The 16,618-nt window shown below is 43.8% G+C and overlaps 1 protein-coding gene across 1 annotated transcript in view; it reads left to right on the top strand.

Moving 5' to 3' along the window:
• Positions 1–405: 405 nt before the first annotated feature.
• Positions 406–16,618, top strand: part of WWOX (WW domain containing oxidoreductase) — a 919,793-nt gene continuing 903,580 nt past the window's right edge. Inside the window, exons 1-4 of the mRNA XM_004690356.2 lie at positions 406–783; positions 7,115–7,179; positions 8,054–8,111; positions 9,970–10,148. Coding sequence (XP_004690413.1) covers positions 677–783; positions 7,115–7,179; positions 8,054–8,111; positions 9,970–10,148 — 409 coding nt within the window. The 5' untranslated portion in view covers positions 406–676. The remainder of the gene's footprint in view (positions 784–7,114; positions 7,180–8,053; positions 8,112–9,969; positions 10,149–16,618) is intronic.

The following is a 16,618-nucleotide window of genomic DNA, read 5'->3' as shown; positions in this document are numbered from 1 at the left end:
GTAACAACAAAACTTTCAGCTGAGGCTGGAAAGAAACTACTCCAAGACAGGGTGGTCAGAAGAGGTAGGGTTTTATATTTTATCATGTAAATTTATAAATTTACATCTACATGCCTGAGAGTTTGTGACCCAACCTTCGTGATGGAAAGGTGGCTATTGACAAGGAACGTCCACTCTCCGTAGTGTCCAGAAAGGAAAGTGTGGAGTTCAGCACCCTAGCATCAAAAATCCTTCCTTTCTGCGCCTCTACGCAGACTGCGGCTAGACTACATTTCCCAAGATGCCCAGTGGCTGGAGCGGAAGTGGTGACGAGTCGTCCAGCCGCGGGCGGAGTCCTGGGCCGTGACAGGATGCCCACGCCCCTTCCCTGAGGCGAGTGGTGAAGGAAGCTCTGCGTCAACACTGTCCAACAGACAGTTCTCCGGCTTTTACTTCCAGCCCAGTGGCAGCGCTTCCTCCTCTGCCGCTTCACCACCGTCCTCCTCAGGCCCCGCCCCGTAGACGCTGGTTGCAGGAAAACTCGGAAACTGGAGAGCATCTGAGGAGTCGCTCTGGGCGGCGCAGTGCGCAGGCGCGAGCGGCTGGGCTCCCGACGCGCGCGGCGCTCGCTTGAAGCGGTAGCGCGTTCCTGGGTGAGGAGACCCAAAACCGAGTGACCGAGGCCGCCTCTGCCGCCATGGCCGCCTTGCGCTACGCGGGCCTGGACGACACGGACAGCGAGGACGAGCTGCCCCCGGGCTGGGAGCAGAGAACCACCAAGGACGGCTGGGTTTACTATGCCAAGTAAGCGGGCCGCCGGGGAGCCGCCGGGCCTGGGGCGCACCTGGAGTGGGGCGCACCTGGAACCTGACGACCTCACGAGCCCGGGGCGTCTCGCCGCCCTCGGACGCCAGTTGCACGGGGCGTGGCGCCAACCGCGCGCCTGCAGGCCGGGGCCTACGAGCCCAGTGATGGCCCCTAACGCTTCAGTGCCAGGCCTCCGGGGTCCTGAGGAGGCCCAGGGTCCGGAGGGTCGCCTGTCGGCGCGCAGGCGCGCCCTCTGCCGCTCAGCAGGCGGCGCTGCACGGTGCCGTGTGGTGGCAACCTCCCCAGGACTCAATATCCAGAAATGCCAGTGCCCAGCTTCCTCCCCGAGGTCAGGGCGGGCACCTCGGAGTCTGTGTGTGTGACAGATGTCCGATGAAGCTGTTCATGTGCGCCTACACCTGCGCCCGAACATATAGAATAGGGACCGTCGCTGCACCCTTTTCCAAGGAGAGTTTCAGAAACACTAGCAGACCCTTTGTCCCATCACTTGCAATGTGACCTCGGGCCATTGAAAGAACGTTCGGGCACAGCCTTCTTTGTCCATTGCGTTGGCACCAGAGTTTTCCTTCAGGCACTGTCCATAAAGCACGGAGCACAGGTCCACTAGGTACTCTGCTTCATAACAGAGCGTCTCCAGCCATCTCTGCAGCAACCCCTAGGCCTGGCATTAGACCTATACTCCTTGCACTGGCACGAAAGCACGCTTCAGGTCTCCACAAAAACCCTCAGGCCGCAGACCCCCCAAGTGGGGTAGGTGTAGTTTTCAGGTTTTCCAAGGTTATCACGTGACATGGAGAAACATGGTGGGAAAACTTCAAAAAAAAAAAATCCTTTGCTGGGTTTCACAGACAGAGATACTCATTTAATTGGTTTGAGCGCTCTACCCCCACTGGTATGCCATAACCTCCTGGGCGATGCTGATCTACCCAGTGGTGCAAATCAGCTGCCTTTGAGACTTGGTAGAAGGGAAACCAAAACAAAAGATGGGTAGTTCATTCAAAACACACTGGGACTTTGGCATCAGTCAAGCTCTTTGCTGGGTATTGGTAATACTGAAGCAAATGAGACCTGTTCTTTTAGAGGACCCAGCGGTCATGGTGAGACTGTCCCGGTGCAGTAGGCCTAGCACGCTGTGCGTGGGTAGGTGGAGACACTTCAGGCCAGGTAACCAAGTAACTGGGGGGAGTTGGCTCATGAGCTGTGTTGTAGCGCAGGGAGATGTGGGTAGGTCTGGGGACAGGAGGGCAGCCCAGGCATGGCCTGTGCGGTGCAGGGGTGTAAAGTAGAGCCTGAGATGTTGGAACCCAGTTTAAGGGACCCCTCTGAATCTTATGGACAAGCTAGGGCTCTGTCGACGGGACCTAGGGCCCACAGAAGGCTTGGAGCTAGGAGGTGATAACTTTTCTAGCATTAGGGAGCCATTAGCCTGTTGCAGGCCTCCAGGCAGCCCCTGGATTTGTTGTTGCCTCTGCTGCATGGGCCTGTTGTGTGCAGGGCTCTTTTCCTCAGTGCTGAGCTGAAGTATCACTGCCTGAGCTCTTCCCCCTGCACCCTTTTCCTGCACCTCCACCTTGTTACCTTCATAGGGCTTAGCCTTGTCTGTAGTTCTGGGAATCACACTCTTCTGTGTTTGTTGTATCTCCCTCACAGCTGCAAATCTTCTGGAGGCAGGGGCTTTTTCTTATTCATCTCTGAATCACTAGTGCTTGCCAGCTGGGAGCTCTTGTGAAATGAATTCATCTAGGAAGGCTTTCTGTGGGCATGGGGCATCTGGGGACCCTGGGATGCAAGGTTGCACAGGACCCACTGCCTGGCTATTGGCCCTTCCTCTCCTCCTGCTCTGGGTGGCGCCCATTCTTCTCTGGTCACAAGTCACAAAGGCTCACTGGGACACATATCACGTGATGCTATCTAAGACCCACAGGCTAGGAGAGTTCATCATCACCTCTCAGGGCAGGCCTGTCACCAGAGAGCTTACTGATCCGCTCCCCTCCTCAGCGTGGTCCACAGCAGCCCCTCTGCAGAACCAGAACGAGTCCTTCGAGCAGGGCCCTGTTGTGGCCACCAGGTGGGCCTTCCTGAATCCTCCGCCATACTTCTGTTCCAGTTTTTCCCAGAGACTGAGTTGTTCTGGAGGCTCCTTTGTGGGTGCTCACCCCACTCTTCCCCTTGTGCCTGTGTTGGGTGTCCTTTCCCATCTGCTTCCTTCTGGTATGGTGACCAGTGTCTGGGCTTGGGTTGTTTCTTCCCTCTTACTATACTCAACACTCTAGCCAGCTCCTGTGACAGAGTTGGGGGTTGGGGCGGGGGTGGGGGTTGGGGTGGGGCAGGGAACTCAGTGGCACTTCATGGTCTTCAAAAAGCCCCTTCTCCCCCATCTCCATCTCCATTTTTTGTCCTCAAACTGGCCCTGCTGCTGGCACACTCTTTACACCAATTGTGGTGACAAGATTTGGCCAGCTCCACTTGAAGGACCTCTATAGACCCTTGGTGCAGGCCCATTGCCCTCTGCCCCTTGGCTCTTGGGACTGGAGATTGTGTCCGACCTAACTCTGGAACGTGACCTCTCTGACTGGAGGCCTCCTTGTATTTCTTTTCCTGCCTAATACTAGAGTCACTAAACCTTGCCTTTGGGTTTGCTGTGGGGAGATACCCTTTCGATTTTCCTTTCCCCAAATGGTCTTCTGCCTACCGCAGCAGGACCAGGGGCAGGCTTCGTAGCTTCTAGGCAGACAGCCTTGTCCCTCCTATTATGTGGGTTCTGTCAGTGCTCAGTCTTTCCTGCCTGCTTGGTGGCATCCTTGCAGCTCACAGGGACTCACACATCGTGTGACTCTGAGGCCCACCAGGCTCAGCTCCCCAGGAGAGAACATCCTTACTTTTCAGCACAGACACATCACCAAAGAGCTGACTGACCTTGCTCCCTTCCGGGTATGGTCCAGAGCAGCCCCTCTGCAGGAACCAAGACTTGGGGATATGGTGTTGGGGGGATTAGGCCTTTGAGTAGGGGGCTGTTGCTGCCGCCAGCTGGATCTTCCTGGTCCCCCATCCCAGTCCCCTTTTCTCCTGAAGGCCAGGCCTCTTGGCAACCAGTGGGCTGGTGTCCTTGCTCAGTTGGGTGACAGTTCCCTCATCTGTAAGGTGGCTTTCCTCTTGAGTCTTTAAGTTGACTTCAAGTATCTTTCTAAAAATACCCTTGACAAACATGCTTGAAAGTTATGCCCATGTAATGGGGTGTGAATTTTACTTTGATCCCTTTGGTTTGAATTAAAATCACTGTTAATTATCTCTCCAAATGATAGAAAGCTTACTGAAAGCAAAGAAGAAAAAGAACAAAGTAGGGCTTCTGTTTAAGGGAGAGTAAGATAAAATTTTGGTGGTATGGATAGTAATTTTCTGTTCATTAAAAAGTCACCTGATGTTACAGTGAGAAAGAATATATTTTTATTAATTTTTTAAAAGATTTATTTATTTATTCATACAGAACTGGGGTACAGGCCAGAGATGCGGAGGGTGAGAGGATTCACCAGAGACAGAGTGAGGAGCAGAACAGGCAGATCAACGAAGTACACTGCTGAGGGGAGCAGCGGGAGGGTCAGGAGAGGTCTGCCACGTCAAGTGGTCACCTCCGGGGCAGGCGGGGATCGAACCCATGCGGAAGTGGCTTAAGCTTCCCAGTGCAGTGCTTTAACCTGCCGCGCCACCTGGGAGGGCCCTATTTTTATTAATTTTTATACAAAAATTATTCCTCTGCAGCTCCAGGAAGTCCCCATTTTACTGATGGGGAAGCTGAGGCACAGGGAGGTTCAACACATGGTGGGTGACTGCAGAACCAGGAAACCTGGCATCAGGCTCAGGATTCTCCCCATGATACTGTACCCTATAGGGATACTGTACACATCTGGAGCCACATCCAGGGCTATAGGTATGGGGAGTGGCAGAGCGGCATTGGAAGGTGGAGGTCAGAGCTTCTGCTGATCACCCTGCAATGCACAGGACAGTCCCAGAAGGAAGGAACTGACTCATTCCTCTGTAAGGAAGGCTGGGGAAGAAACTCTGGCTGGGACATTGTCTGCCAAAGTTAAGAACTTAAGGTGTATTTATTTATTTAAATGTCTCAGGATAGAAAAGCAACCTTTGTGAGTGAGTTTTACTCCCAGTAAAATGTTGGAAAGCATTCATTTGTTATACATATTTGCACTTGAGCGCCCACAATGAGTCAGGCTCAGCTGGGTGTTCCAGGGTCCACCTGAGGCAGGCCTGCATGTTGCTTACTCACTCCCATTCCTGCTGTTTTTGGCCTTTCCAACAGGGAGAGACCCATAGATGACAATGTTCCTTGGGGGCTGTAGCATAGGGCTGCTCGTGTCATGAGATGTACCATAGAAGTTTGTGTAATTGCACTCTTGGACATCTGCACACCTAATGACACACTTCTCAGAACATCTCCCTGTCAGTAAGTGACTCATGACTGTATTGCCACATCCAGTCACAGGGGCTGCTTGTGGATTCTTGGATTCTTTTGGAACTCAGCTTCCACCTTATTTCACCTGTGCCTATAGGTTGAAAACTACTTAGCTTCAGGAAAGGTAAAGGTAATCCCTCCTAGGAACTTTTTTGAAGATGCACAAGGCATACAGAGCAGTGCAGGAGGGCTGGCTCTCCGTCTGCAAACAGAAAAAGGGGTGTGTAGAAAGGAGCAGGCTGCCCTATGTAGGGAGTCAGGCTCCCTTGGCATATGGGAATGGATGGACCTATAAGGGTTTCTTTTAGTCATGAGTCACTGAGCCATGAATGACCCTTTGGCTCAGTGGTTAGCTGTTCACTAATTATGGTCACACATTTTTGTCTACCTTTCCAGTTATATTTGAGGTGAATGTAGATGTTGTAAGGTGAATGGGGTAGGTCTCCTGCTTCCTGAGTCTAGTGACCCCCACCCATGTCACTGTACTGACCACTGATTGTTTGCAATCAGACTAGAAGCCAACAGTTGAAAAGACAGTTGCTTGTGACTTGCAAGATTTTATGAATGATTCATGCTCCCTGGACTTATTCTTTTAAAAATAAATTATAGGAAATGGATATTCAGATTTTATCATCTAGATGTGAATGATTAAAAGTTATTTTCTACTTTGGCTTGAGTAACTGAACTTTTATGAAATCCAGCTGTCCTCTGAAAACATCTGTCTGGTGGTTTCCCTGATGAAATAATTATCTGTTTTAGTCTGTCACCTGTTAACAGGTGTGCCTAGTCTGTAGTCAGTTTACTGTTTGCTTTATAACTGTGTGTTCTTCTGAGATAAAAAGCTAATGTTGGCAGAGAAATCAGATTAGTTTATATAATTGATTGGCTTGAAATAATAGTACTTTTATGTCAGGTAGTATGTTAATGTCTTTATAGATATTATCCTAACCACATTCCTGAGGTCTCACCAGGATTATTTCCAATTGGCAGATGTGGTAATTGAGGTGCCCAAGCTACTAAAATGATCAGTGGTACAAAGCTGGAGATCAAGGGGCCTGTCATTACATTTACTAACTTTTGAAAACAATTAGCGGTTGATGCTTAAAAAACATACTGAGGGCCTCTCTGATGGCCTAGGGGTTAAATATCAGTGCTGTCATTTCTGTGGCTTGAGTTTGATACCCAGCCAGGGAACTGACCCACATATGGTACAGCAGGCCTCTCCTGTCTTGCCCACTGCTCCCCTTAGCAGAGTTTTTCAGTAAAATCTGCCTGTTCTGCTCACCACTTTTGTGTCTGGTGAATCCGCTCACACCCTGCACCTCTGGCCTGGACTTAAGTTTATCTATGCAAAAATAAATAAAATAAAAACACATTGAGATCTATCTGTGGAAAGAAGCATTTAAGAAGATTAATATTATAGCTCAGTGATACTGAATATCAGCATTATAAATTAGACTGAAGTTTGTCAGTCCCTGTTGGAGTAAAACTAAAAAAAGTGTAAAGCAAAATACCTCGCTAGTTATCTTGATTGAGTCAGTAAGCTTCCTAAACTTGACCCATCAGCTGGGGTGCATGTCCTTTTCTCCTTCCACCATTGTCCTCCACAACTAGCTGATAGAGGCAAGCTTCTGGAAGATTCCACAGATTGTTCCTCCTTCTAACTTGGGGAATGTAACCTCATGCAAGTGGTAACATTTATGTTGTGAATATTTCTCTTCTGAATGTTTGACTTTGCCACTATTGAGAGAGTATTATTTGGGACAGGAAAAATTTAATGCCATTTGTTAATTTTTAAAAGTGTAACTTTTACTAATTATTGCTTTGTGAATATTTTAACAGTCACACTGAGGAGAAGACCCAGTGGGAACATCCAAAAACCGGAAAAAGAAAACGAATAGCAGGAGGTTTGTATGCTGTTGTCACAAAGCAAAGACCTTTGCACTTACAGTATTATCTGCGACAGTGTTGCAGGTGGAGAGGAGCAGGTGGTTTTGTTGTTCTGGGAAGACTTCAGTTCATCAAGGAACTGGAGTTGAACTCAGGTGCTCATGGGATTTCCATGAGCAAAAGTGACATGTTTTGGGGGAGAAAGTGGTGAGGATGGTTTCTTACTGATCTTAAGGAAAAAGTACTATTAAAATAGCAGTGGCCTCTGACTCTCGGTTTTAGATTTTCCTGTGGTCATTCTATTTGTGAAATTGTTGGTTCTACCAAGGAATGAAATATATGAGTGTGTGATGAAATTCCGTCAAGCCTTCGTATGTAGATGCTTCTGAGTGCATGTGTTGTTAACAGAGCAGACAAACACATAAGAGGTCCCTGCCCTGAACAGCGTTAGGGTCTAATTGTAATGACAGATAGCACATATGTGTGGGGAAAAAAGAAACTACTCCATTGTATTGTGGAAGAGGCACCACAAGCCAGCATGTAGGTGTCTTTGGTGCCTGCTGTACCTATAGATATGTCCTGTGATGCATTCAAGGGAGAATGCACATTCATTGGAACCATCTGTACAGTTGTAGGTAAAAGTAGGAACTAGATAGAGCCTTTAAGAAGGAGCAAGGTTTGTTTCCTGAGACAGAAGACATGTGGAGTAGGTTTGGTACAAGGGCCTTGTGCTTGGCACACTGGGGAGATATGACCGAGGGCAGCAATCTGATGACTGTGGGTTGGGGGAGACCCAGCATGAGCTGTAGGGGCACGGTGCCCTCCTGGCCCAGGGGCTTTTGCTCACGCCACCCTTCTCACAAGTGACCCTGTCTGTCACTCTTGTTTCAGATTTGCCATATGGATGGGAACAAGAAACTGATGAGAATGGACAAGTGTTTTTTGTCGAGTAAGTATCGACATGGAAACTCATAGCTTTTTAACACATCCTGGTTTTTAATAGGAATTTTTTGTTATAAAAGCAGTATGCTTTTATAGAAAAATATGATATAGTATATAGCTGTAATCTTACCAGCAGGAATAACTGCTTTTAAATTCCAGTCTGTTTTCTGTATACATCCCTTCTTTCAGAAGTACAGAACATACTGTGTACGCTGCGGAGTAACCTGTTTATTCCATATATTTTTTCTCATGTCTTTTTATTTTCCAAGAATTTGATGTTTAATAACCATAGAGTATTTTGTAGAGGTAAACTATAATTTATGAAATGTCCTATTGGGCATCTGTAATTATAAATAACACTTTGAACACCCTTGTTTGTAAAACTCTTCTTTAGAATAAACTCCAATAATCAACACCCACAGTAGCCAGGTGAGACTGCACCCTGTGTTGGCTGAGGTGCCACCTGGATGGTCCCCTCACCTCTCCCAGCCTGTTAGGTGAAGTGCTGGTGAATGCTTAACCTCAGCTCTCCAGGGGAAAAGCTCAGATTTGTCTCTATGGTGAAAATTCTTTTCCATAGCCAATTGTTGCTTTCAAGTTAAATCACTGGGGAGCTGGGAAGAGACACCCGTGGGGCTCTTGCAAGTTTGTGCAGGCCAACTGCGCTCCCCTCATCATCTGTACATGGCAGTGAATTGATGATACTCACCTGTCTGAAATTGACAGTGTCTTAGTATAGCACTTTTGCAATAAAAAAAGGTGCTCATCATTGGGCTCTCCCTGGTGGCATAGTGCATTAAAGCACAGCACTAAGAAGCTAAAGCCACTTCAGCATGAGTTTGATCCCCACCCTGGAGGTGATCCACATGGCAGCAGACCTCTCCTGACCCGCCTGCTGCTCCCCTCAGCAGTGTTCGTCTCGGTGTCTCTGGTGAATCCTCTCAGCATTCCTGCACCTCTGGCCTGTAGCCAGTTCTATACGCATAAGTAAATCTTTAGAAAAAAAAAAAAGATGCTCACCCTGCTATATTGTGTGTAGTTAAAGTGTAAGTTGGATTACTCTTTGGTCTTAGTATTTATATGGTGATGAATATAGACTTTAAGTTATGTATAATTTTACATACATACCTATTGCAATGCATTTTAAATCATGAACTGTTGTCTCTTTCCTCAGAAATAGTTTTTCAGATAGTTTAAGGTCTTTAGCTATAATTCCATTTGAAATGCAGAATTAAAATCTGTTATATAAAGAGTAACATTCACCTGTATAGCCCAAGATATTTTATTATTGTTTCTACAGAATTCAGCTCATCTTCAAATCAAATTTAGAGAACTTGTATGAGGTATGAACACAGTGTTAAAATTAAAATCATTGGAATTTTGGTAGTTAGCCATGCTCACAATTACGGAGAAGACTTTTATTATTTGAATTTTCTACTTCTCTACCAATCTTATACCCTTGTACAGAGCTGAGAGACTGGGTTGAAATTCCTGAGTACAGTGAGCGGCAGATTTTGTAGTCACATTTACACGAATTATTAGAAAAGAAAAAGAATCAGGTCTTTTACTTTTTTGAGTGTGAAAGATCTAAAGCACTGCTGATTTATGTTCTAGCATATTTTCAGGGAGTTCTGAAGGAAGTGATTCCATGACTATCTGTCCAGGCAGGAATGTAATCCTTCTAGAGGCCAAACAGTGGAATAAATGGACCCCCATCCTTTCAAGGGTTAAGAGGAAACCTTTTTTAGTATGTGAAAAATGGGGTTGCTTAGTCTAAACTGTAAGTTCATCTTATATTTTTAAATTCCTGTGTTCACTGTGGGTAAATTGCTTTCTTTTTCTTCTTCTTCTTCTTTTTTTTGCAGCCATATAAATAAAAGAACTACCTATTTGGACCCAAGATTGGCATTTACTGTGGATGATAACCCTACAAAGCCCACCACCAGACAGAGATACGACGGCAGCACCACCGCCATGGAAATACTGCAAGGCCGGGATTTCTCTGGCAAAGTGGTGGTAGTTACCGGAGCTAATTCAGGAATAGGTAGGTCATTAACTCACAGTTGTTATTATTACTATTGTTTTTTGTCACTGCTATAATGAAATCCACTTAAATCTAGCTATAATAAAATTTTACATAGTGATTCTTTAATTTAAAAGTGCATTTACAGCCTTTGCTACTATCGTTTCATTAAAATCCTGGCCTCTTTAAGTCCCAGTGTTATGGAAGGCTGCATATAGGCCGACCTTGAATTCCCTGAAAGCTGAATACTCAGCAAAAGGTTGTGGCTATTTTGGTATTCAAGCATTAGAAACAACAGGCTCCGTCTAAGAGTTTCTGACCTGGTCTGTGTGGTGTACGGACATATTCCAATTACATAGGTTATTCAGAATAAAATTGATTGGTAATGGAATATTGGAGCAACAGCACACCATGGCTTTGGAACAAAGGGTACTGCAAGTTTCCCTTGGTCCCTGAGAATATCATTTTCCTTCAGAAACAGGATCTTATTTCTTTTAAAGTTGGAGTATTATCCTTGTCTTAACTTCTATATTAACCCTCTTCATTGCCAGTGTTTAATGACAGGCAGTGGCCACCATAGGTGGCCAGGTAGATGGCTCTGGAGGGCGATCTCTGACATCATGGTTTGTGATAAACAGTGGCAAAGCTGTTCGTTATGAGTAACTCTCCAAATGATTCTCTTTTTTATTTTGGTCCATTTACGTCAATATCTGCATCTTTAAGAAACCAACTTCTTTGAGTAAGGATATGCACCTTCAGAATAGTTATATGCAATTATATGTAAGAAAATGGGGTTGCACGTGGTGGTATTTTTCTAGCGCTCTGTTACTTTGAACCCTCACTGCCCCAAGACGTACCCCTCCCCTGTGAGCAGTCTTTTGCATAAGCTCTGTCTCCTCCTTCCTTGGGCATCAGCTCCACCCTCTCCTAGGTCTCGTTCTTAGTTTTTGGTGACCCCTTCTTGAACATCCAGAAATACTCCCCAGCATCATTAGGCCAGCATAGGAGGGGAAACGTTCTTGGAGGACCCATTATTGTATGGGAAAGTCTCTAAAACTCGTAACACATGACAGCCTAGAGTACTTTCTATTAAGTCAAAGAAGCAAATGGATTTTTTTTTTAATTGAAAGGCATTTATTTAAAGTCAACCTTCAGACCTCATTGTGAGTCTGTATTATATTCAGTTCTGTTTTTTGAATATTTGCAGCAGGTTAAACTTGGTGTAATTGTGACTGATGTCAGAATGGCTATCTTGTCAGTCTTCTGTGAAACAGTTTGCTGGGTTGATTGTAGTGACCACTGACATGTGAGGCTGTGGGCCAACACAGTGTAGATAATTCAGGAAAAGTAAGGACTTAAGGACTTAAGTAAAATATCTCTTTTTATTTAGTGCTCAGTTAACCAGAAAATTAACTGGAAGACCTCTTTCCCTTAATCTTCTGGGTAGACTGTTTTTTTTTTCCCCCCTTTAATTAGTAAGATATGTGACTGCTGATTATTTTCTGTGTAAGTGTTCAAGCCGTGCTCTGACACAAACTACCAGACCTTTGGATATGACTGGTGCTGTGCCAAGATTTGTAGTGTCAGGCTTGGGATATTTTATGTCAGGACTAGTAGACTTGGTTCATAATACATACAACGCTGTGTTTAATTGGATATTTAGCCATGACTGAAAAGGAAGAAATTCTGAGGCATTGAGAATGAACTCTTGGACTACAGACTTTTTTGAGGGAAGTCTCAGACACTATGCCTCATCAAGTTCCTGCTTCCCCCCTGGATTTGTCCTTCTCCCTCTCCTAGTCCATTTTGTGAATATTGTGGTTATCTGGCTGGATATTGTGGCAGTTTGTAAAGTTGAGGATTGAAGGGATGTTGGGGAAGGTATCAGGGAGAGCAGCTGTTATGCAGACTCCCCCGAAACTCCCCCAGCCCTGCTTTCCTCTGAAACTGCTTTAGTCCCACCTCACCTCTGTTCCTCTCTCCACCATTGAGAAGCATAGGTCTAGGTGAGTGTTGATTTATTATTAAATTATTCTTAATTTTTTAAAAATAATATCATGCGGAAAATTCCAGGCAATCAAATCCTTGCAAATAACTTTGACTCTGCAGCTGTGGTATCAGGCAGAGAGAAAAGCAGCTGAAGATAGGCTTGTCATTGCAACTCAGATAGCTTTTGTATCCGGCCTGCCTGTCTTAGAAAGTGTCCTTGCTCAAGTAGGCTGTGCTTCTAGATAAAGTCCCTCCTTCTACTGAGTTGTGAAATGTGTCAATTTAGAAATTGCTCTTACCACCTTATTCCTGCCCATTGCAAATGCAGTAACTGAATGTGGAATGAATCTGGCATCTTCACTCCCAATACTTGTGGACTCTGAAGAGTTGTCTTCTGTCACAGCTTTCGTGGTGTAGGCATTCCTCAGGGGTGCCTATTTTCTTTGTAGTCATGGTGCAGTCTCTAGCCTGGTGAATGCCTGCTCTCTTTGGAGCAGAGTGGGCTGGAATGAAATGTGTCAGTATTTATTTCAGACATGATGGCTCCAAAACTATAAACATAGGTCACCGGATGCTCTATAGAAGACTGGTTTATAAATCTGGAATTTCCAGAGATTTCAAAAAATTCCCCACAAGGCACTGCTTTGTTGGACAGGTCTCTGGTTAGGCTCAGTCTGTTGTGGACAGAGGTGGTCTGGTGGGGAAGGGCACACCTATTCATGATGAGCCTCAGGGTTGACTATAGCATTGCCCCCTTTGAAGTGGTCTCAAGCAGATTTTGTCTTGTCCTCTTCTTCCCTCTGATCTCACATAAATCCAAAGAGATATTTTGAATTTTCCATATTTGATGTTACTGAAGCAGTCGGAGGAGTCCTGCTTAATTTAGGTTGAAAAGATCAGGGTGCAGAAACCATACTTTTCCCACTCTGGTGATCACACCTGGTGGTAGAAATCCTATATTGTGGGGGAAAAAAAAAACAGCTTAGGGATGTTAAAAAAAGAGTTCCTTTAAAAAAAAAATCAGGGTGATTCTGGAAGATAGAGGAAGGATTCTGAGAAGGATTCTGTCAGAATAAAGCACTGGGCCTTATAAAATCATTATTTCTGCACTTGACATTTGTTGCCAGGTATCACTGTGACCTAGTTTAGGGTCAGACTGTTGGCCCTTGGGCTACAACTGACCTGCTGCCTGATTTGTAAGTCAAGTTTTACAGGAATGCAGCCACGCCCATTTCTCTACAGCCCCATTTTGTCTATGGCTGTTTTTACCTTACCCAGTGAATTGAGTAATTGCTGACTACACTGTATACTTGTAGATCCTAAAATCTTTCTTGTCTGGTCCTCTGTGCCACTACTGCTAACCCCTGTGGTAGGCAATGTAATAGTTTTCTAAGTAAGATCACCCCAGCATTTCCTAAATTAGTCACCATTCTCATCAAGTTTAGATAAATTGGAAGTGCCAGGAAGGTTGTGGCCACACATCATATGATTTCAACAGTACCCTGCACCCCTTTGTCTCAACTTTGTCTCCACACCCCCTTTATAAGCAGTTGCAGGGATTAGGATGTTACCTCCTCAGAAACTAACACTCTTTTCTCCTTGACCTTTGTTTGACCAGCATTCTGAACCTGAAGAACTTTGTAGATTAAGAGCGGTATTGTGGACTCTGTCTGTGGAAATCAGCATCTCAGTATCCAGGGGGAAGTCACCTGTCCACCCAAAGCTTCTACTAGCAGACCGAGAGACCTGGAACCCACAGTCCCGACTGCTAACCAGTAGAGACGAGGGAGGAGTTTGTTTCTGTTGGTGCTGAGCAGTAAGGGGCAGACATTTTTACAGATGGGAGTTAGCAACTCGATGGCTCTGCTTTGATTTAAAAAAAAAAAAAAAATGGAAAATAGCTTCAACTTGGTTATCATTAATTATAAACTGTACTGCAAAGTCTCAGGAAAGGGAGTTCTTTCGGCTAGGGAATTTCCCACTATGGAAGATCCTCTAGCCACATTGCTAGGCTCAGTCTGAGGGTTGAGCTAATTTGGCTCCCCATGAGAAGAGTTCAGTACAAAACGTGTTGCTGCGATGTGCTCATTGAGGCAGTTCCTTCTCAGGTTCCTTCTTAATTGCCTGACGCATGCATATGAGGCCATGCCTCCTTGGGTCACTTCTGTTAGGGGGATGTTTGTTGGAACTCAGGCAGATTGTTGCAGTGAGCAGGAGGATTTATCATTGTGGGATTTAAGGAGTGAATCCAGGTTTTGTCACATAGCTATTTTAAAAGTATTGAGTATGAGCAAATTAGGTATTTTCAGTCTTCTGTTCATTGGTAATAATGATAAGATGCCTATCTTCTCATCTTAAACCACTAAAGTTGTTAAAATCTCATTTTAAAATCCCATTCAGTTTAGTCACGATGAAAAGTTGCTTTCACATTTTGAACCTTCATAACACTAGACTGCCTAAAATGCTATTTTAAAATCCAGAATAAGCTGGCCTGGTTTTGATTTTTGAGCCAGATGACCCATTAACAAGAAAAAAAAAATCTAATTTTTCCTTGAACTACTAAATTGGGCTACCTTAGTAAATACCAATAAAATGTATTTTAAGACTGAAACTTAAATTTTTTGTTGGTATTTCTGCCATATAATCACCTCCCTAAAGTTTATTATGGAGATTCTAATTTATGTATATATACACACACACATTTAAATATTGACATTTATATATCTTGAGATACAAAAAATACATGGTCAAACTGCCTAAAGTCACTCTTGAATCCAAATGAAGGTATCTAGTTTCCTTGTGGGAATCCCAAAATGTTGCTACTATGGTGTAATTTTGACATTGGTTGTTACAACTTAAGGAACCCATTTTTTAAAGCTTGGAATGTTCTTCCTAAATTATATGTTGAAAGTACAGCATGAAATATAGTTGCCATGTACTTTTACCCTATAAATCATCACTATGATGAAAGCATATCTGGTGTAAATTCTATCAGTTCTGTAATAATAACAAGAAAATTGCATTTCTTCATCTAGAAGTGTATTTATTCATTTATTTTTAAGATTTTAGTCATCTAGAAGTGTATTTATTCATTTATTTTTAAGATTTTAGTCATCTAGAAGTGTATTTATTCATTTATTTTTAAGATTTTAGATCTGTGTTTTGCAAAATGAGCCAGGCAAACTTCCCTTACATGCCTCATTTCTTTATTTTCTTTCTCAGACTGAGTTTTGCCTCTAATCTTAAACAAGCCATTGACTGTTTTCAGTTATTCCAAAAGACCCTGTACGTCCATGGCCACAAGCTAACCGACACTAGATTTCTTGGCCTTCAGATATACCTGATCACAATTTCCTTTCTGATAAGGTTTACCTAATGGAATATTGGCATTTTTCTACTTTTTAAGAAGTTCACAAAGTACAGGAAAAATTTCTGGGGTGATTTAAATCACCTCTGGTAATGCAAACTCACATTTTACATAAAAAACGCTTGTGACTATATCTCCTTTATGCTAAAATATACCATATATCAAAAATAAAATGACTCTGAAATTATTTCATTCTGAGAAACTACTGAGATTTTTGACAATACTGAGAAAAGTCCTTGAATAACATTGCATAAAAATAAGAATTAGGAACCTATGCCTGAAAGAACCGTTTTACATTTGATTATCTTTGAAGCATGGAATATAAACAGAAGTCACATGATCAGAGTACTTGAGATACTAAATATCTCAAAGGAAAATACCATTTGAAATAGTTTTCTGAGTCATCTAAAATTTGGCAGTTACATAAAAACATATTAAAAATATAAAAACAAATGTACAAATAATAGGAATGCCCGATTAGATGTCTAGCGAGACATTTTTGTCTCGTGAGCTTAGCTGGACTGCACACTTGCACATAGGTTTAGACACTCACTGTTTAAACGGTACCGTAACAGTGAGCATCATGCAAAGCCTCTCAGTGAGAAAATGTTTCAAAATCATTCTTGAAGGAGCGTATTTAAAAACAGGATTTCTATTCCTAGGGGAACTACTGGTCTCTTATAATTTGGAAATTATTTTACTTAGTACCCAGTTTAAAGGACTTGATCTCTGCTTCTACAGAAGACAATGCCCTGCTAAGAATTCTGCAAGGAAGGGTACATATATTCAATGTAAATGAACCTACAGAAAAATGTTTTCATATATTTATATCTTTTGTCCACTGGAGGGCTCTGTTGCCCTTTCATACAGGCACACAAAAGCACTGGCATCTCAATATAGTTTTCTTCCTTTCAGCCGTCTTGCTTTCATTTCTGCTAAATAATGCCTTTTACTTTCCTAACATATCTTTTAGGTCTTGTACTTCACAGTGAGAGAGTTCAAACTAAAGACTGTTACTAGTGTCATGTTTGTTTTTCTTTCTTTCCCTTTTACTTCTTAAATTTTTTTTGTTGTTGTTGTTGTTGTTGTTGTGTGAAATGCCAAGGATGAAGAGATCTATTTCACAAAAAGGGCC

The sequence above is a fragment of the Condylura cristata genome, unplaced genomic scaffold (genome assembly GCF_000260355.1).
Source record: "Condylura cristata isolate star-nosed mole 26May11 unplaced genomic scaffold, ConCri1.0 scaffold00028, whole genome shotgun sequence".
In the NCBI taxonomy this organism is placed as follows: Eukaryota; Metazoa; Chordata; class Mammalia; order Eulipotyphla; family Talpidae; genus Condylura; species Condylura cristata.
Note: the sequence above shows the minus strand (reverse complement) of the source record. Positions and strands in the feature narration are given on the sequence as shown.